The 20433-nt window shown below is 42.9% G+C and overlaps 2 protein-coding genes across 2 annotated transcripts; both read left to right on the top strand.

The window, feature by feature from the left end:
- The first annotated feature begins 1713 nt into the window (after positions 1–1713).
- Positions 1714–20125, top strand: zgc:162171 (Rab32_Rab38 domain-containing protein). The gene is made up of 4 exons (XM_012849699.3): positions 1714–2269; positions 16866–16996; positions 17462–17611; positions 19129–20125. The coding sequence occupies exons 1-4, from the start codon at positions 2077–2079 to the stop codon at positions 19333–19335; spliced, it is 681 nt and encodes a 226-aa protein (XP_012705153.2). The 5' UTR covers positions 1714–2076; the 3' UTR covers positions 19336–20125.
- Positions 9174–11627, top strand: LOC118565658 (GRIP1-associated protein 1-like). Its single transcript, XM_036146251.1, has one exon. The coding sequence runs from the start codon at positions 9258–9260 to the stop codon at positions 10890–10892; it is 1635 nt and encodes a 544-aa protein (XP_036002144.1). The 5' UTR covers positions 9174–9257; the 3' UTR covers positions 10893–11627.
- Positions 20126–20433: the final 308 nt, after the last annotated feature.

Consider the following 20433-nt stretch of genomic DNA (forward strand, 5'->3'; position numbering starts at 1 on the left):
TCTGACAATAAATCAAAATAAAACTTTTTTGTTCCAGATTTCTTAAGGTGCGTTCACACCAAACGCATTAATCGCCTGGCCGCTGGTCTCTGGACATTTTAACTCCCTCTTGCAAACAATTCGCGTTGACCACGTTCAGCCCGCTACGATGCATCATCAAACAGGAGCAGTTTGCCGGTTCCTCCTGTCTGTTCAGCTCACCATGACGGAGATGGATTTTACAGAGAGAGTCACGGTGCTGTATTTAGTTTGGAAAGGCTGGCACACCTGGGTCCATCAGGACCTCCAGAGATGCGCCCGGTTCAGTGAGTACCACCACCGTCTGGATGACGGTCGCTTCCAGCAGTACTTCTGTCTGTCCAGGACCCTGGATAAGCTTCTCCCCTTTCTCCAAATGTAAGGATTGACATTTTGATCAAACCCTTCGACTTTCACTTTCATCAGACCACGGGACATGTCTCCAACACTCAGGACTTGATCTCTCTCTGCATTTTCAATCCAGCTTCTTGTCTTGCTTTTGCAGTAATGGCTTCTTCGTTCCTGAGCGGCCTTTCATTCATCCTGTGTCGGATCGGGATTTGTTTCCCGGTGGATAAAGAACAGCTTCCCAGGATTTTCACAGGATCCTCTAGCACCTTTCCTACCAAAACACATTCCTCATTGGAACACAAAATCCATCCCCTTCCCGTATATTCTAATGCAGGGGTCACCAATCTTTTTGAAACAGAGCTACTTCATCGGTACTGACCTTTGAACCAGAAGAGTCAGCGCTCACCTGTAAATATATTTGCAATGCTCTTTTGTTTTTAGATATTGTCATTTTTAAACAATGCAAATGTGATTCCAAAAGTAGAGCGGCAGACTAAAATAACATTTTAGATGCAGCTCACAGGAGGGTTGTGGCAGTTTTAGAACAGGGCTTGAGGCACTGAGCTATATAATACACTGGAGTGCTAATCGCCCGCTGTTAGAACGAGTCGCTTTGAAGCCACCAGCCGCCATATCGGTACTCCCTATTTTCCCCCAGAAACTAGGGAATATGTGCGCTACAGCATCGAATAACGAGGATTTTCTCATCTTCTGGGGGGTGGGGCTTAAAACATGCAAAATATTTCAGCACATGACTTTCTCAGTACTTGATAGTTTTAGAACATAACATAAAAGTAAATGGCATTTGACATTTTAAAAGTTTTAAGCCCCCCCCCCCCGAACATGAGAAAATCCTCGTTATTCGATGCTGTAGCGCACATATTTCCTAGTTACTGGGGGAAAATAGGGAGTACCAATATGGCGGCTGGTGGCTTCAAAGCGACTCGTTCTAACAGACGGTGATTAGCACTCCAGTGTATAATATAGCTCAGTGGCTTGAGGGCACCACATCTGGTCCTTGGGGGATTTTCTTTCTATGACGTCACATAAGGAAACAAAGTGTTGCCTCAATACACAGACAGATGTGCCTCCTAACTAAAAACTTAAATAACGTAAAAACGATCTTATTTGACATCATCTAAATAGTTTTATTAATCCCAAAAGGACCAGAAAGAGAAGAAGTTTAGTAAAATTGAATGCCAGACAGTGAGGGGTGAAAATGATTGTGTGTCGTTTTACATATCATGTGTAAATGTGTGGTTCGGGTGCGTGCGTGGGGGGCGTGGCTGTCCCCCGCACAGAGCGCTCTCTGTCCGGGCCCCTCCTCTCTGAGCGGAACCGGACAGCGGAGCGCAGCAGCAGGAGGAGCGGAGCGGAGCGCCGAGCTCACTGACTGCAGGCTGTGACAACAGACAACAGCTCTTCTTGTCCTGCTCCTTTCTTATTGCAGCACCAGCTAAAACTTTTCAGCCTCTGAGAAGTTTTGAAGCAACTAGACGGGACCAAAAAAACTACAGCTGTTTGGGAAACAGCTGTCTGCAAGAACAGGAAACCCCGTCTCAAACCTAAGGGATGAGCTGTTTCCGTCCTAAATCTTCATTTAGCAGATGGTCAGTGGCTGCATGACCTCAGATCACCTCTGCAACCTCTAATTGGACTCATCACCCCGGCGCGTCATCCCGTCCCCCTCCATCCTCCCCTCGCGAGATGCAGCAGGAGCGCCTGCTGAAGGTGCTGGTCATCGGCGACCTGGGCGTGGGCAAGACGTCCATCATAAAGCGCTACGTCCACCGGGTGTTCTCCCAGCACTACAGGGCCACCATCGGGGTGGACTTCGCCCTCAAAGTGCTCAACTGGGATCACAAGACGGTGGTGCGGCTGCAGCTGTGGGACATCGCCGGTGAGTCAAAGCTTCCCCTGATTACGTCCCGCGGCCCCAGAGGCTGATGATAAACCCAGAGGTTCAGCAGGGTTGTCTGCAGACTAATGAACCTGCTTCCTCCTGATCGTTACACGCTCAATAGTGTTGACGTGAGGCTCTGTGACGTGACCCCGACGGATGGCACACGCGCTGTTTGTAGGCAGGAAACAATCTGCGCGCATATCTGCTTCTCTTGACTCTCAGGAGATGTCAAAAGAGCATGTCTGAATTGGCTGAGATGTGTTTATGACCCACAGGTCAAACTAAGTCCCTTAATGCCAGGGGTTATAAGCAGAATAGAATAGAATAGAATAGAATAGAATAGAATAGAATAGAATAGAATAGAATAGAATAGAGATACCTGGTTATAAACAGAATAGAATAGAGATACCTGGTTATAAACAGAATAGAATAGAGATACCTGGTTATAAACAGAATAGAATAGAGATACCTGGTTATAAACAGAATAGAATAGAATAGAGATACCTTTATTGTCCCACAATGAAGAAATTCAGGTGACAGTGGCAAAAAAACACAGTCAGAGTTGCACACAAGGTTGGGTAATATGAATGAAAAATACATTTAAAGTTAATATTTGAGCAAAAAAATAACCATCTTATCAGAACGGGGTGGGGGAGGGGGGTATTGTGCAATTACTGAAGCCCTAGCTTATTTCACTGCTGACATGCTATGCTCACATGTTGAAAACGCCACACTTATGGTGCCATGCAAAAGTAAGCCTACTTACACCGCTTGAAATTCCTCACACGATGCAAAAAATATGAATGTACATTACAGAAGTTTCATAGACCAACACAAAGCGGCACATATTTGTGAAGTTGGAAAAAAGTGGGATTCATAATTTTTACAGCCACAGGTTTTCTACACTGTTGCCCTGGAGGTCCTGAGTTTGAATCTGGGCCAGGGTCTTTCTGCATGTTCTCCCCGTGCATGCGTGGCTTCTCTCCGGGTACTCCGGCTTCCTCCTACAGCCCCTAAGACGATGTGTATTAGGCTGGCCTTGGGTTTGAATGTGAATGCACAATGTTATTCATCCAGCATGTCTCTGTGTTGACGGTCTGGCAACCTGTACAGGGTGTATCCCCCAGAGATGTCTCAAACGCAGTCAGACTGGATGGATGGAGAGCATCTGGAAAAAAATGTACAGCTCAGATTGGATCTATAGATCTGAGCTTAACAACATCTATTTTCTTTGATGTAAAACATTGTGGTTTTGGCATTGTGGGTTAGGGCTGTCGTTCTGATCAAAGGTCATCCTTCAGGTTTTCTCCCCGTATCAGCCCGTGTTTAGCTTTACCCATCCACCCATCAGCATTAACCGGCTTCTCTGTTCTTGTCAGAGAAACGCCACAACGCTGCCTCTGCTCTGTTTCAGTGGTCTGCATTTAGACCAAATGGTTCAGGCCTGGTTTTGTCATTTCTTTCACGTGATGGCCTTCTCCTGCATGGCAAACTATAAACAGCTGATTCTTTTGGTTCCTTTTACACATCGAAACCGTTCCGTAAGGGTCCGCTTTGTTGCTGATAGGATTATAATGATATGATCTACAGGAGTGCCTCCAAAACCCTTCTTCCTTAACTGGATGTCATTAATCATCCTGCTACCTGCTTTATCAGTGGTGCTTCAATACAATGTGTATTTGCTTCCCAGCTGGCCATCACTTTGATCCTGGAGGCTGTAGCAAGTCAGTTTAACGCTCAACTTTTGCAGTTCACACTACAGTAATTTCGTCACCACACTCGTCCCAAAAGTCCACACCTCTTGTGGTAGTTCCCCATTCCGGTTTTCTTCCCCTTAAGCCTGGATTGAGCCACAGGACACACTGAAGCTTCATGCCTGCATCCCGTCGTCTATGTCCAGAAGTTAGCATGAAACGCAGTTTCTGATCAGTGCGCCTGCTTTTTACCTGGCCTGGGGTTTCCTTTAAATGTTTGGTGTATACTGTTTGTGAAAAGACAATGTTTTTTTTACTTATTTGTCTGGGTGCGTTTTGGTAATATGATTGTGCTTGTATAATTTGCCTTGCTGCCGCCGTTTTCCCAGGCCGTCCTTGTAAATCGGTAATGGTTACCAACCGAAAAAAAATAAAATAAAAATAAAATAAATATTCAGGAGATGTTCCTAGTTTAGGATATTGTTTTATTATCTATTATTTAGGTTTTTGGATTTTTATTGGTTTAAAAAATAGTTATGTATCATTTTCCTTCTACAGGACAACTATACACCATTAATAAATGAGATCTTTCTGATACAACATTGTTGCTGCTAGTCAGAACCTAACCTCTATTTGCCAACTGCAGCAAGGCAACAATGATTGGAGTGCTATGATAATGTCCTTAAATCAATGTGTTTTGCTTTGTAAGTAATTCTAACAATTTCTAATACAAGTTCTGTAGTTGGGTGTATTAAAATAATGAATCTAGGAATAAAATATCAATATATAAAATATCAATATGTTATATAAATATAACAATAGCATCAATGGGCCATGCTTTCAGTGATTGTATTGTATAGTTTTTATAGAAAAGTATCTAATTCAGAAAAGGGTACCAAACTGAATTGGTTATAAACTTATTTTCATGGTAAAATAGAGAATATATAGCTCCTCTTGCCTTTGGGATTTTAATGTATACGTAATCAGATATTTGCCGGATTCTAAAATAATTTAAATCTAACTTCAAGTGTAGAAACTACACACTTTAAGTTAACCAGTTTTGTGATTTATATGTAGACCCAACAAAACCGTAGCCATGTGCAAACTATGCTCAGCCCTAGAATTTAAAGGGGAGTGCTGTTTGCCACCATAAATGCATGTTTCCCACTCCTGTGGCTTGCTCCACGACCACACCTCCTCTGCTCCACTCTCTCTGTACTTTCTGACTTTTTCTGTCTGGAGGGAGAAGCATGACAGTCAACTGTCCAGCTCAAAAAAAAGGAAAGTTTGCCTCTAGTTTATAAACAAATTTTACTGTGAAATTTCAAGATCTAGGAACAAAATGAAAGAAAACGCCCCATGCACGTGTGGAGTTTCGAAGAATGCCATTTTCAGGTTTCTGCTGTTCTTTTTAAACAGAGACCGTAATTTGAACGTTTAATTTGTGGCATAAATGTGTTGACAGAAACGGGGCCAAAGTTTCATTTTAAATGGATTCTTGTCTTATAAATGGGGCCTAAGACTGATTTTATCAACCAATGGATTTTATAAATATATCATTTTCCAGTTCTGATTAGCCTGTTTGAAGTCTGTGGGGTCTTTTCATCCACAGAACTGCTGCGTCCCTGGATGCTTTCTCTTTTCTAATCCCAAGAGAAGGTTGTTATTAAAAAATGCCCGTAGATCAGCCATTTCTGAAAAGTAATCTCCGTTATGATGCTCAGTCAGAACCTCTACAAGCTTTCAAGCCCCACATCTAGACGTCTAAGTGCACTGTCGGTCCCCTGTGATCGGCTCAGTCGCTGTTTGGTTTAACAAGCATGCGTTGAAAGGGTGTTCCTAATATAGAGGCAGATGAGTCTATATGCTGAGGTCATTATTATGCACAGTTTGACGATTAAGAATAATTTACAAGAACCTCAGAGGTGAGCTTGGCCATAGGGTATTCCTTTGGGAATGAGACACTGATGGTGTTGCAGCTCTGGACTGTGGGGTGTTTAATTGAAGCAAAGAAGCAATGTCAGTGTTGTAGTTGTTTTTTCAGTGTCAACAGAGTAGCGTAATATAATATTTATAAAGTATTGGTTATTGGCCATAACAGCAACATTTATAGATGATATCAATATCAGCCCACATTATCATCCTGAGTCAGAACCCACTGAAGACACAGGGAGAGACAAAACGAGTAAAGCAGGACCCCCATGTGGCGTATAGTGGGCCCCCTATACAGGTTATCAGTATTTAAACCTCTACACAGTCATCCTGGGTCCAATTCCCAAACTTGTGCCTGTTGCTGCGTGTTTCCTCCTTCTTCTTGTTCTCTCTCTCTCTCTCTGCTCATTACATGTCCAATAAGAGTGACTGAAGACCACTAGCACCACAATCGATCTTAAAGAAGCAAAAACCCCTGGCCATGGACCAGAGTGGGTAAAGGGGGGACCTGTGGGGATGAACTAGAGTGAAAATAAGCGTCTGATTAACAACAGGATGGAGCTAAAGAGAACTGAGGAAAACCTAACGTGAGGAATGAGTTACACAAATATCCTTCTCAATAAACCGTGGCACTATGTTACATAAACTGAAAACGCTTGTTAGTACATGTCTACTGGGACTGAGCACTATTTGCTGCAACTGTTTCTGGACCTCCAGTCGTACTGCCCCACGTTGAACTGGTGCACAAAGTTTTTTAAGATGGCCGTTTAATCTTAAGCCTGTTCTTTCGTTACTTAAAGTTTGCATGCCCCACATTTTGCACTTGTTTAAACACCTCGTGATCTGACGGCCATCTATAATGCTGCTTCGGTTAACTCTATTTTCACCCTGGTTGGTTGAATCTTGCTGACACATCCAACGATGACGAGGCGTGATGGGGCGTGCGGAGACCGAGCCACCATTTCTGCAAATGTGCACAAAGTCAAAAGCCTCCTGTGTTCAGATAACGGGTACGGCACGTCTCTTCTGCTGTGGCCAATTACGCTGTTGGAAACTGTGTCGCTTCTTTCCTCACAGCCGCCTGCCCCCTCTCAGCGTGCTCACACCGAATGGCACATATATGTCCCGTTGGTGCGGCTGCTGAGTCAGGCTGAAGCTGATAGGAGCTGTCATTTGCATGGAGACCTTTAGCTGAGGTGAAACAAGCGGACTAGTGTGCTGTTGGTGACGAGTTTGTGCTCTGTAAGAGTTGGTTGCTGCATCGATGCCGAGTGTTGCTGACGGCCCGATGACGAGAGTAGCTGTGTGGCTATCTGAAAGTACTAGGGTTTGATTCCAGCTTCCTGCGGCCACACGTCAATGTGCCCCTGGGCAAGGCACTTAACCCCAGGTTGTCTACCTGTCGCTGTATGAATGTGTGCATGTTTGTGGGTGGGACTGGGTGAAAGTGCTTGAAGTGGTCAGTATGACTGGGAAAATGTTATAGAAATTCAGTCCATTTAACTTTGATCAATGGTGTCAATGCTTTGAACCATGGGCCAAAATTGGCACGTTGAAAGAACTCAGAGGCAATACATTGTTTTTTCCGAGTAAAAACATGTATATAAGTTAAGTTATATAATTGTGATTTCTTTTCTTTTTTCCTGCTCGGCAAAGAATGAAAAATGCAATATTTTAATCAAACAATGTAGAAAAGAACGCATTTTGTAGATCTGAAAAGCTCTACACGGTGCAGCTTTAAGGGATAATATGTTTACCTTAAAGCAGCACTGTCTAAGTTTTGAGCCAAGTATTAGCTCAATTTGCAATAATATCAAATGATTTTTCAGGTCAATATACAGCACTTGACTTGTATTGACCGCGCAAACTGCCCTTCATCAAAAACTCTATGTAACTTGACAGGGTCGGATGCGTCACTGAATGGGTCCGTTCTAGGTTACGGCAAACTGAGCTCAGACTACTGTAACAAAAAACAGATATGACACATATTTTTGGTTCTCTGATGTAGGATTTAATCTAGAGGGATGAATGTGGCCTTGTCTTCACTATTACATCCAAGGTGCAGTGGCCTTCAGGGCCCATAAACCTTGAAGTTGAAGGTCTAGTGCCCCTAGTGGCTGAAAGTGGTGCGTTGTCAAAAGAAAGATGGACACTATCTTAACTTTTTGGGGTGAATGTTTGCTATTTTATTAATGTGGAACAGGTGTCTGCAACCTGTTGCTCTGGAGCTGCAAGTGACTGTTTGAACCTTCCATGATGGCTCTTAATAACATTGGCAAAAAATGTATCAATTAATGTTTTTAAATATAGATATGATAACAAATGCCAGTTTTATAAGGTTTTAGCGGCAAAGAATTAATTGTGTTGAATGTCCACAATAGAATAATATTAAAAGTATCAGTAATATCTCTTCTGCTCTATTTTTCTTCTTAATTGGTTGGAAACTCTGCTTTTTCTACACCATTTTTCAGAAATATCAACAGACAATATATCAATTTTCTTTTTCCAAAACCTTTGTTTCCCTTTTTAAAAACATAACAAATGAAATAAAACAGCAGTTTTAAAAAATGACAACACATTTTCTGTAGTAGATATTCATTTTAATTATATTATATTGATTATTATTATTATTATTTATTTTTTCCAAAAGTTCATATAATACTCGCGGCTCTAAGCAAATTTTACTCAGCTGGACTGGGGACAAAAAAGCCTCTTTGGATTCTAAATGTTGCAGACCCCTGATCTAGAAAAGGTTTTCAAAAACGCTTTAATGAGCAATTGTGCCAAAGACTATGGGTTTGTGTGGTCCTACTTGCTACGATATTAAAATGAAAGCATAAAATCATGAATCAAAAACTTTGAGTTGTAACTGACATTTTCCATTTAAGATACAAAGTTTAAATTTTCACCCTAAAGAATTGCTAAAGTGGCAGGACTCCATTGTTGGAGGGCCAAATTTTTACCATTTCAGAACTGCGGTCAGGGGCCACACAAAGTTAATCCACGGTTCACAAATGGCCCCCAGACCACATGTTGGACACCACCGCCTTAGATGGTCAGACCAGTATTAACAGGGCAGGTTCTCTCCAGTTTGAGATAATGATGGATAACAGCCTACAATGCTGTTGACATGACACCACTGACATCACATGAACATTCTGGACATCAAAGGAACATTCTATGATGTCACAGCTGAAGTCCTGTCTGTGATGTCATCAGCTCGGTTCTTTATGCAGGACACTTCTAAATTCCTCTCATTGCTTGCTACCCCACTGACGAGTTCAGACGTACGCAAAGCGCTCTCACAGTCGACTTTTCGCGATCAACACTGATCTTATCCACCGTTTGTTTGACCAGACATGGCTCATCAAAGACCAAGTTCCCACTTTGGTGAAATGGAATACCAGCAGCAGGGCTGGGGAGGTGGACATCATCAGCGAGGCTGGATTGACAACAGGCAGCCTGCCAATGTGTTCCAGGGGGACATCCAGAGGCTCGGCTCTCTTTTGGAAATGGAGAGAGCCAGATGGTTTGAGGAGAACCAGAAGGTGGCCGCCCTGGAGAAAGAACTAGAAGATGCTAAACATGAGGTAAAAAGGCAGAAGAACCTCAAAGAGATGTACATTAACAAGGGCAAGGAGACAAAAAGAGAACTTATGAGATTACAGAAGTTTTCCGATCCAGAAAGTCTCAGCCCGGCGATTATTGCTTCCAAGGTGCACAGCGCCATGAAATACAAGAAGAAAAAGCTGTTGCAGCAAGACTTTGAGCATCTAAAGGTAGCTCATGTCGTCAACGAGGAGTTATTTGTAGCACAAATCGAGGCGGAAAAAGAGAGAAATAACACCCTCCAACAAGAACTGGATAAAGTCAAGCTTTCCTACGAGCAGCTTCGCTCTGAACGTGAAGCTGACAATGCTGGGGCGACGCTGCAGGTCGACATGCAGAAGGTTTATGAAGACAAGATCAAGCAGGACCAAACGCTCATCGAGAACCTGAGAGCTGAGAAGGATGATCTCTTCCAGACAATGTCATATGAGATCGCCGTCCTGCAAGAAAAGAAGAAGTGTCTGAAGAGTGAGATGGAGCAGTTAAAGGTTTCGTACCAAGAACTAAACTTGAAGTATGAAACAGAAGTTTCTGCACTGAGACAGCAGGCAGAAGCCCACCAGCAGGAGATGAATCGTGAGAAAGAAGCAAATTCAGAGAGAGCAAAGAATGACCTCCAGCTTATCAACGACCTTAAAGCTGAGAAGGACAATCTCCATCAGAAAATGACACAAGAGTTCGGATTCCTGCAACAGCAATCGGCGGAGAACACGAAACATCTCCAAAGAGAACTGGAGCAGGTTAAGGTTTCATACCAGGAGCTGAAAAATAGGTATGAACTGGACGTTTCTGCGCACAGACAGCAAGCAGAAGTGTTTGAACAGCAGTTAGACGAACAGATAAAAGATCATTCGCAGAAAATGAAGGACAACCTTAAATTTATCAACCAACTTAAAGCTGAGAAGGACGCTCTCCACCAGCAACTTACCGTCCTCCAACAACGATTCTCTGGCTGTGAGGTTAATTATAAAACAGAGCTAGAGAATCTGAAAGCTGAGCTCCAAGACAGAGATGACCTGGGTCCTCCAAAAAGAAAAAGGGCCAGGCGTCAAGAACCATCTATGGATCTCGACCGTCTCTTAGAGGAAACCCTGTCAGTGCCTGTTGAATATCCTGAGGCGTCCCCCATGGAGCTAGATAACTTCGTAGAGGAGATGCTAAAAGACTTAAGCATTCTTGATCCTGAAGCCAGGGAAGTGCCTGAGCTTCCTGGGGAGACCCTGCCAGAGAACCAGCAAAGCCAAGATCCTGAACCCATGCAGGTGGAAGGCTCACAACCCGACCCTTCAGTTTGGAAAAAGATACGGCACACTCTGGGTTTAAAGAAGCCAAAGAAATGGAAGAAAAGCAAGAACACTTCCCAAAATGAGCAGCTAGAGAAGTAGGCCAGTACTGAACAGTTTCAAAAATATTTTAGTCCCATTCAAATGTCCAATTTAATTCCCAAAATAAAAAAACAGGGCGGCACGGTGATGCGGTGGTTAGCACTGCAGCTTCGCAGAAGAGAGGTCCCAGCTCTTAGCTGGGTACCGCTTTCTGTGAGGAGTTTGTATGTTCTCCACGTGTTTGCGTGGGTTTTCTCCGGGTGCTCCGGTTCCCCCCACACCTCCCAAAAATATATGTCAGGTTAATTGGCTGATGGAAAATGTGCTCAACACTGTAAGTGTTGAGTTCAAGAAACTGCAAAACTGTTCAGACTGGAGGAATTCAAAGACGCTGCAGCTAACGCCTGGAATTGCTTACAAACCAGAAAATTTAGGATACAGCCGCCATCAGAATCAGAAATACTTTAATAATCCCAGAGGGAAATTGCGGTTTCAGTACAACCGCCATCACAAACATTTCAGGGGGAGATGATTTACTGAGGCCTTGCTGCCAAGGACATCACCTTACATGGTGCCCACAGGGCACTGCCATTACTCTGTGGAAAAATAGAGGCCACAAAAAAAGGAAGGTGGGAGGGAAAAAAACATCTCATACTTTATCCTATTACAGGATACAGTTTAAGATATCAAAAATCTCCTGCACAAAAATACACAAATAAGACGAGACACACATTGCAGAAGGTAAACATCTGAGACCCGTCACGTGTAAGTTCATCAGTTTTTATGAGCATCAGTTATGTGTGTCTGTTTGGGTGAAAGTGTTTATATTTCCGTGAACACTCTTCAGAGGCCATTGTCCTTGATAATAAACCGGCCAACAGTTCAGAAAGCATCCGCCGATGTCAGCGGGGGAAGAGGGAGCAGGGGACAGTTCTGAGCTCTCTCGCCATAACAAACCAGGAGTGATTATAGATAGGGAAGGCATAATCCAAATACGTTATTTGTTATGAGACAAGCTGCACTGACTTTCCCGTCAGCTTTAAGTCTTTGCTGGCTCCAAATGGCGAAATCCAATATTTCAAATTGTTGGGCTTTTCCGCTTTTCACTTCAAGATTTTATCCCATCTCCCCTTGAGTTCAACCACCGAAGTCAATCTGCGTTCCAGCACAGCCAGCTTTTCGGCTCTGCTCCTCCATCTTCCAGAACTGTCCGTTCATCGCCTTAGTGAGCGCGTCATATGCAGCCGGCAGCCTGATCAAGGCCAAATGGCTACCGACATCCGCTGTATTTGCTGATACATCAAAAATCCACCAAATCCAATAAGTAGAAATCCAAGTATCCTGAATCCAAACGTGCAAACGTCCAGGAATGACAAAGTCAAAAGACACACCGTTTTCCATCCAAGAATATAAGGTGTATCCCACAAAATTAGTCAAATCGGGACCGGACGGGTCCCCCTTTCGTTGCCCACTGGTCGGGTCGAAAAAAATTCATCAATAGCATTGAGAGACCAGCTTACCAGATCCATGTTTTTCAGTGTTCGGTTGATATGAAGAAAGTGCTCAGAAAGACAAGACATAGCAGCAGAAGCAGGAGAGGGGGAGGGGGGTGAAAGCTGAAGAGGAGAGAAAAAAACACAACCGATTTCAAAGAGAGACAGAACAGAGATGAGAGACAGAACATCAAAATGGGTTAGTAATAATGAATTAATTTGAATTGGCTTGAACAAAAAATGTGTGTGTTTCTGTGCACCTGTGTGCACCGTGTGAGTGTGAAGCGTCCCTTGCAGTAGTGTAGAGGTTCCTGTAGGAATGGTAAGCAGTGCATGTGGTTTTGCGCTTGCAACCCTCTGCATGAAGCTACTGCAGCTGGCTTGTCCCGATATGTGGGCTGAGCAGAGGTTCAGCACACATCTGGATTCTCCTCCTGCCAGTAAATAGCCTCTCCACCACAAAGACCCCTGCAGTGCCTCCTCGTGGCCACACACGGAAACTGGGTACTTTCCGCGTCCCAGGCCAAACTGCAGGGGATCTCGGAGCAACAGTGGGCCCCAGAGACGCGGAGCGTGGCCTTGCACCCGTCAACCACTGTCCCAGCTATGGGCAAATAGCCCCACTGCCTTGTGGGTAGGCCTAGTAAAACCTAAACAGAGTAATGTAATGGGGACATGATTTTCTGCCCTATTTTACTCCCCATTCCGGGTTGGGAAAGGCCTGCGGTGGTCTGTGGTAGTCGTGGTCAGTCGGCAGGCCGAGTTGGACAAAGAATCTGTCAGAGTGAGAGGAGGTGAACTTAATTGTTTCATGGTATGGTGACAAAACAGCAGTAAGGGCATACAGCATGCTAAAGGTGGCATGCTATTTCCACCGTTCTGATTCCTCTCTTGGCATTTGCTTTGATGCACCTGTCCTTGGAAGGCTCTGATGATGGGTTTTTCAAACGGTTCTTTCGAAAGACGAACCTATGTGGGAGCTTATGGCTCTGGAATGCTGCCTTCAGCGCATCCTGAGGATCACTTTAGAGATAAAGGTTAGAGATAGGTGTGGGTTTGGATGAAATACCCAGATGGCTTGCCACAGTCCAAGGTGTCAGTGGTCATTAGGAATACGAGCCGGTTTTGGTGAAATATCCTGATGCCTGATCACTAATGTTGCCGGTCAGGCAAACATGGTTATTTTTTCTTCCTGATCAGTGATGTTGGTGTTGGTTTGATGAAATATCCTGGTGGCTTGCCATAAACAGGTATCAGCGGGCCATATGAATAAGAGTTGGTTTTGATTAAATATCCAAATGGCTTGCCATAGAGGATTTCAGAGTGCATTACAGATACTAGGTGTGGGTTTTCTGTTCAGGCGCTATGCAGCTGGTATTCCTCCTTAAGGAAATAGCAATTCACTGTGAAGACATCGGCTGTAAAACTGACTACTTTGTTTAAACTTACTTGGACAATGGTCTCAAAGTTAGAAGTAACAGACAAAAATAAGGGGCCAAAACAAAAACTTATTTAAATTTTAAATGAAAAGGATGAAAGAAAAGAAGCGTAGAACCTCTGTCTTTATGTCATTAGGATAAAGGACTAATTATTGTTGAAAGAACGTGTGCTCAGTAAATTCCAGGAAGGGTCTTGGTGTCTGTTAGATAAGATAAGACATTTCTTTACTGTCCCACAATGAGGAAATTCAGGTGTGACAGTGGCAAAGATACAGAGTTACACACAATTAATAGTAATGGAAAAAAAAAACAGAAAAAAGAAAAGTTTGTTCTAAAGAAACGGCAAGAATAAAAAGTAAAAGGTAAGTAGCAGGGTAAATATTGCACAATTATTGATAATATGGCGTACTCGGGTAAAAATAAGATGAAAAATTCTAATTTAACAGCCTATCCACACACAATATGATATGTAATAACATGATAGTACAGTTTACACTGTCTGGGAGACATTGTAAACATGATCGGATCAGATATGACCCTTGGTCGGACAGCTGTGCTCAGTGTTGTATTGACTTAACTCATCTGTAACTGTGTCTGCGGCTCGGCTCGGAGTCTACGTCAGTGACACAAGGAGTGTGTGTGTGTGTGTCTTGCTGAATCACCTCTATATTAGAATCATGCGGAAGAAGTTAGTAAACAGGACAGACTTATTTAAGCAGTGTGTGTGCGTGTGTGTGCGTGTGTGTGTGTGGGGGGGGGGGTGTGGGTGTGTCTGTGTGTCTGTGTGTGTCAAATTTAACAAAGATGCATCTTTCTGCATGGCGGACTGACAGTTTATTTTCTCACTTCTGATTGTATCTATGGTTTCGACAGTCAGTGTAGATGTGGTTCCTGTTTCTGATAAAACTTTAGCCACACTTAAAGACAACTTTACCAAAGCTGAAAAGAGGCCGTATGTTAAACTGACTTTGTGAAGTGCCTTGAGATGACTTGTGTTGTGATTTGGCACTATATAAATAAAAATGAATTGAACTAAAACAAAATTTAATAGAATTTTCATGAAAAATGTTTTAAACCATTACTTCAAGATAACAGAGCTTCCTCCTTAAAATAATGGGCTAATATTATTAGCTATGTTGAGAAGGCTGGCCTTGAGGAAGTTCTAGTAACTATTGAACAACTCAGAAGGGGGAATGGACCTCCACAGGGTATGCATAGTTTGAGGCTGATGTAAATTTGCAGATACAACTACTAATAGAAATGTCACAATGTTTTGATTAGTTTCATTTCCTTTCATACTTCTTACATTCTTTCCCACTACCTGCACCATCATATGGTCCATTGTTCATTGTTGCGCTACATCCTGCTGTTACATACACCCGCACTATTCATGTTGTCTTACACAATGCATATAAAACGTCTTTTTTTTTAGTTTGTCGCTACAATCCCGACAAATGCTTATATTTATAAGGTGTCTCTTTTGTCTTCTGTTTTGACTTGGAGCCTTGCTCAAATGTACATTGTTAATGTTCAGTTCAATGGCAGTAAAGTATATATAAATAAGTGCAGAAGGCAATCATTAACAAAGTCACTACAATAAAATTAACAAGTCGGGGCATCACCTACTTGGAAAATCCTAGCCAAACATATTTTGGTCTTTGTGGGAGTTTTATTCATGTTGTCCGCATGTGTTTGGCGTGTCGAGAAATGGGTTATGATCATGTTCCCTGAAGCCTCAGCCTAAGGGATAAGGTGAAGCTCCTTCTTTAAGGCCTTCCTCTTTGAGGTTTTCTCCTCACTGGAGGGACTAGATATATCCCTTCTGGCCTAGGAACTAAATATGATCCCTAATGTAGATAAGCTGGAGAAAGTTGCCCAGTAAGAGTCTTATCTGGGTGTCCCTCCTTGACTTGTTATCTTAGCAACACAATTATGAAGAAATCTAGGGGAGATGTAGGGGTGACCTATGTATAGTATTTATTAGTCATGTTAGTTATACAACCAGACAACAGCTTGGCTGAGGGTCAAACAGGACGTCAAGTATAACCGCTTGTTTTCATCTGTGGCTCATCAGAGCTTGAATAACAGCAGCATCTAGTACTTCACAAAGATGACTTCATGTTGACAAAAATAAACAAAGCATTTCAATATAACACGACCTTTTAATACCCCCATCTTGTTGTAAAAGGTGTGTTATTATTTGGTAGAAAGGTTAAAACCCTGAAACAAGGTTTTATGTCAGATGTGTAGGTGATCTTTCTGAATCTGGACCCTGGTGCTGCAGCATCACCTTTTCACCCAGACATCCATCCGTCCCCCCCATCGTCTGTGTCCAGGGGTCTTCAGTTTCAGTCCTCAAGGTCTGGTGTCCTGCAACTTTTATTTGTCACTATGCTTCAACACACTGGGGAATCTGACAGCATCCTGAGGAGCAATGCAGCCATTTGATCCAGGTGTGTGGGACGAAGGACTCATCCAAAAGTTCCAGGAAGCTGGCCCTGGAGGACCGTTGCTGAAGACCCCTGGGCTTTATCCTTGCAGGGTTGGGGTGTGGGGCAGCTGGTGTCTGTCTCCAGTTGTTATAGAGTGAGTAGCGGGGTGTAACCCTGTCTATTACAGGGTAGCGTAGAGACACATTGGACGAATAACCATGCACACACACCCACAGCTCAGGGCAACTGGCCTCTAGAGACCTTTAACCTCACATGTCAAGTTTTTGGTCTGTGGGAGGAAGCCGGAGTACCCTGAGAAAACGTCTGTGCAGGCCCTGTGCAGATGTTTCTGATGAGGAAGAGGGACAGTAAACATACATAAAAATGTTCCCAGACAGACCTGTATGCCTCACATTTAATAAAACGTCACATTTCCATTTCAGAAAGTACATTTTTTTGTAGCTCATACCGAGCGCTAATGAGCTGGATGTCGCTCCATGATCCTCTGCTGAAGGAAAGCAAATAATCAAACCCAAGCCTAATCACAATGTGCAAAAACATACCAGGAGGGAGAAAAAGGAGGATTGACAGTTTAAAGGCTCCAATAACCTTGATGACACACATTTAATTTTTCTCACTCATTGATAATTTTCTCTCTCTCTCTGATAGGACAAGAACGCTATGGAAATATGACCCGTGTGTACTACAGGGAAGCAGTGGGGGCCCTTGTGGTCTTCGACATGACCAGGTTGTCCACGTTTCAGGCCGTCCTCAAGTGGAAACGAGACCTGGACTCCAAAGTGAGTGGTGCAGAGGAGAGGGGGGGGGGGACTGCAGGAGAAAGCTGCTGCTTGTGACAACTAATAAATGCGTTTGAGGCACATTAAATGCCTATCGAGCGGTTCCGGTTCTTTGAACCCTCGGTGACAGCAAGTTGACCCTTGTATACGCAGTTTGGCCTTAAGTTGCCAAGTTTAAAGAGCAGCAGAAAACCAGGACATGTTTTTATCGTGTTATAAACACTTGGTTTGAAACTGCAATCGTTTTATTGTCCACCTGAGGGCAGCAGAAACAGTTTTTTTTTAAAAACATGGCTGGCATGTCACAGTCCAGGCAATCTTGTCTCTATGGCAAGCAGTTTGGAGGCAGAACTCTCCCTTTTAATGGCAGACAGCCTGCTGAAAGTCAGGGCTCGGTTCTGTGGTTGAAATGATGCGGTGCTGACACGCTGACGTCTTCACCCCTCGTCTCCTCTGTTCTGATAGGTCACCCTGAGCAACGGGAGGCCGGTCCCAGCCGTCCTGCTGGCCAACAAGTGCGACCAGCGTCAGCACGGTCTGTGCCCTAAACTCCCAAAGCTGGAGAACTTCTCCCAGGGCCAAGGCTTCGTCGGCTGGTTTGAAACATCCGCTAAGGTGAGCCCTCCTGTTCCTGCCACAGTCTGTCCAATCTGTTCCCTTAGAGGGACAGGGAATGCATGCGCAGCCTCCGCTCACACTATCAGCAGTTTATTTCATAGACTTTTAGTTTAAATTAAGCAGCTTAAAGCAGCAGATATCCCAAAATGTCTCTTACTTCAGCTGCTCCTCTATGAGCACGGTTTTTAAAGCATCACCCTGCGGAAAACGTCTTGAGCATTTTCTTTAACGTGCTTAAGTGGCTCATTATATTAAGAAAAGTAATATAAAGGCAAATTTATTTGTATAGCACATTTCAGTACAGAGACATTGCAAAGTGCTTTACATGATTAAAATATAGGAAAATAAAACAGAATAAAAGCAAGCAGGAATAAAATGCAGAAACAAAATAGAACACGGGAAAATAGAAATTAAAAGCAAACAAGTAAGAACAATTGGACTATGTTTCAGTAAAACAGTTTAACTAGAACAGTCAAAGGCAATTTTAAACAAATGTATTTTTAATCTTGATTTAAAGGAACTCAGGCTTTCTGCACTTTTACAGTTTTCTGGAAGTTTATTCCAGATAAGTGGAGCATAGGAACTAAATGCTGCTTCTCCATGTTTAGTTCTGGTTCTAGGTATGCAGAGTAGGCTGGAGCCAGAAGACCTTTGTAAACAACTCTTCCTTGATGTGACTATTGAAAACATACCGTAGCAGAACGTTGGTGTCAGTAAAACGCGCTTGTGAAATTCTCAATGTGCAATCCTGATGAAAAGCTTGGCATTAGGGAAAATGTTGCAAGGATTTGCATTTCACTGCGCTGGAACTTAAACAGGTTATAAGCTGAGCTTCAAAAAGATAAACAGGACCAGAAGAGCGAAAGATAAAGAGATTAGTCAGTTTACTAAAACTACATTTGCACTAAAACTAGCTGTTCAACCGAAGCCTTTAGACCCTAAAAGAGAACCAGAAGTGTGAAACAAGGACTCGGCGCTGAGTAGTGTGACTGTTATTGTTGATTACTGCCTTGCTCGTGCATTTCAACAACACCGCCACGTTCAAAGAGAGAATCCCTGTCCGCCTCACCCATCAGGGACCATGAGAGTGTGAACGCCTGACAGAAAATCTGTCGTTTGACTTTAAAAGCAGTTTTCAGTAATCTGCACACCATGTGTGTTTTGTGCCTCGCACCTGGCTCTTCTTTTTTGCGTTTTGAAGTTACGATCCATCCAATGACAAAAATGACATCTTCTCCAGTCATAAGGTTTTGATCGGGAGTTTATCGGAACTCTTCAGCAGCTCACAATCCATTTAGAGCTGTAAGCAAGACGCAGAGGGATCGTTGAATCATCTATGTCTAATATTTTGAGCAAAAGCATCAGTTTGACTTCAATATTTCCTTCATTAAACATTTAAATGTGACACAAATGAAAAGAAATCAATCAGGGGAAAAGTCCTTTTTCTCAGCTCTGTCATCATCATCATCATCATCGTCGTCGTGCTTCTCTTGACCTTTAACCTCTGTCTCCAGGACGACACCAACATCGACAGCGCCGTCACGTGTTTGTTAAAAGCAATCATGTCTGCGGAGGAGGAGAAAGCGGGCGACGGCGCCAGAAGCGAGTCTGACGACGGCGTTATTGTTCTGCCTCGCTTTGACTACAGCACCAAGGAGAAAGGACTGAGTGGCTGCGGCGGCTGCTCCTCCACCAAACCCCGACAGGGAGGCAGTGACTGACGGAGCTCCGCCCATAACATCATTACTGACGGAGGACTTTGAGACGTCCTCTTTATAACGTTTACAACGTCTCTTATTTATCTGACTTTCTGAGAAGTGTGTCGGATCCGTTGTCTAATGTTTCGCTTTTCCTACAAGCCTCTTTTTAACAAACAAAATACTGCGTTTTGTTGTAAAAATATTCATTTTAGACTGACTTTAGTAACTAAAAAAAGCATTTTTTTTTATGTGGGTGATGCTATGGTAAACAGTTATGAAAGACAAAATGAAACACAAGAGCGGAAATCTTTTCAGAAAGATGTTCGTTGAGAGGCACAACGGCAGATTTAGGCTAGCAAATTTTTTAATAATGCTAAATTTATTTCTGTGAATACTAATTGCTTTGTTTATTTTTGAAGTGCTTTCTCTATATTTCATTTCAGTTGATTATTTGTTTAAAACTGCCTGTTTTAATTTTTTTATCTGTTATATCAGAATCAACTTCATTCGCCAAGTTTGAGGGTACAAACAAGGAATTTGACTTCAGATATCAGTAAAAAAACAACAACAGGAAGACAAGTAACAGTGAGCAGAACAGAAACCGTTAAAATTAAGCAGGATATCAGGTAAAAGTGCAAAATAGTTGATGATGCCTGTTGTTTTGGTCAGGCATCGAAAATGTTTTTCTTTACTTGGAGCCATTGTTGGGGGGGGGGGTCCTTTTTGTTTTTACAGTTGGATGATGAGACAAGCTGTAATAGGTAGCATTTTAATCAAAATGCAAACCCATATTAATGTGCCAATAATAAAATTTTTTTTTAAAAGAAAACGTGGCAATAAAAGCCTGGGGGGGTGGGGGGGTGGGGGGTCTGGATAGTTAGTGTTTTCTTATCTTGTCCAGCTGTGGTCTCTTGCTCAAGTTTTGAACTTTTCCACATTTATGTCGCAATGTGAACAATTTTATTAGGATTGTATGTGATAGATTAACACAAGGCACAATATGAAGAGGGGAAAAAATTTGATGTTTCTTTAAATCTTTCACAAATGAAAATGCAAAAGCTTTTGGCAAGCAATTGTATTCATGCCCCTCTACTCTGATACCCCCCAAATAAAAGCTGG

This window comes from Fundulus heteroclitus, chromosome 14 (genome assembly GCF_011125445.2).
Source record: "Fundulus heteroclitus isolate FHET01 chromosome 14, MU-UCD_Fhet_4.1, whole genome shotgun sequence".
NCBI classification, from domain to species: Eukaryota; Metazoa; Chordata; class Actinopteri; order Cyprinodontiformes; family Fundulidae; genus Fundulus; species Fundulus heteroclitus.

Excerpts from the sequence above, each read along its gene's own strand:
- LOC118565658 (XM_036146251.1), top strand. The coding sequence starts at position 9,258 with ATGGCTCATCAAAGACCAAGTTCCCACTTTGGTGAAATGGAATACCAG.
- zgc:162171 (XM_012849699.3), top strand. The coding sequence starts at position 2,077 with ATGCAGCAGGAGCGCCTGCTGAAGGTGCTGGTCATCGGCGACCTGGGC. Across the intron at positions 2,270-16,865 it reads GCAGCTGTGGGACATCGCCG|GACAAGAACGCTATGGAAAT; the intron begins GTGAGTCAAAGC and ends TCTCTCTGATAG. Across the intron at positions 17,612-19,128 it reads GGTTTGAAACATCCGCTAAG|GACGACACCAACATCGACAG; the intron begins GTGAGCCCTCCT and ends CTCTGTCTCCAG.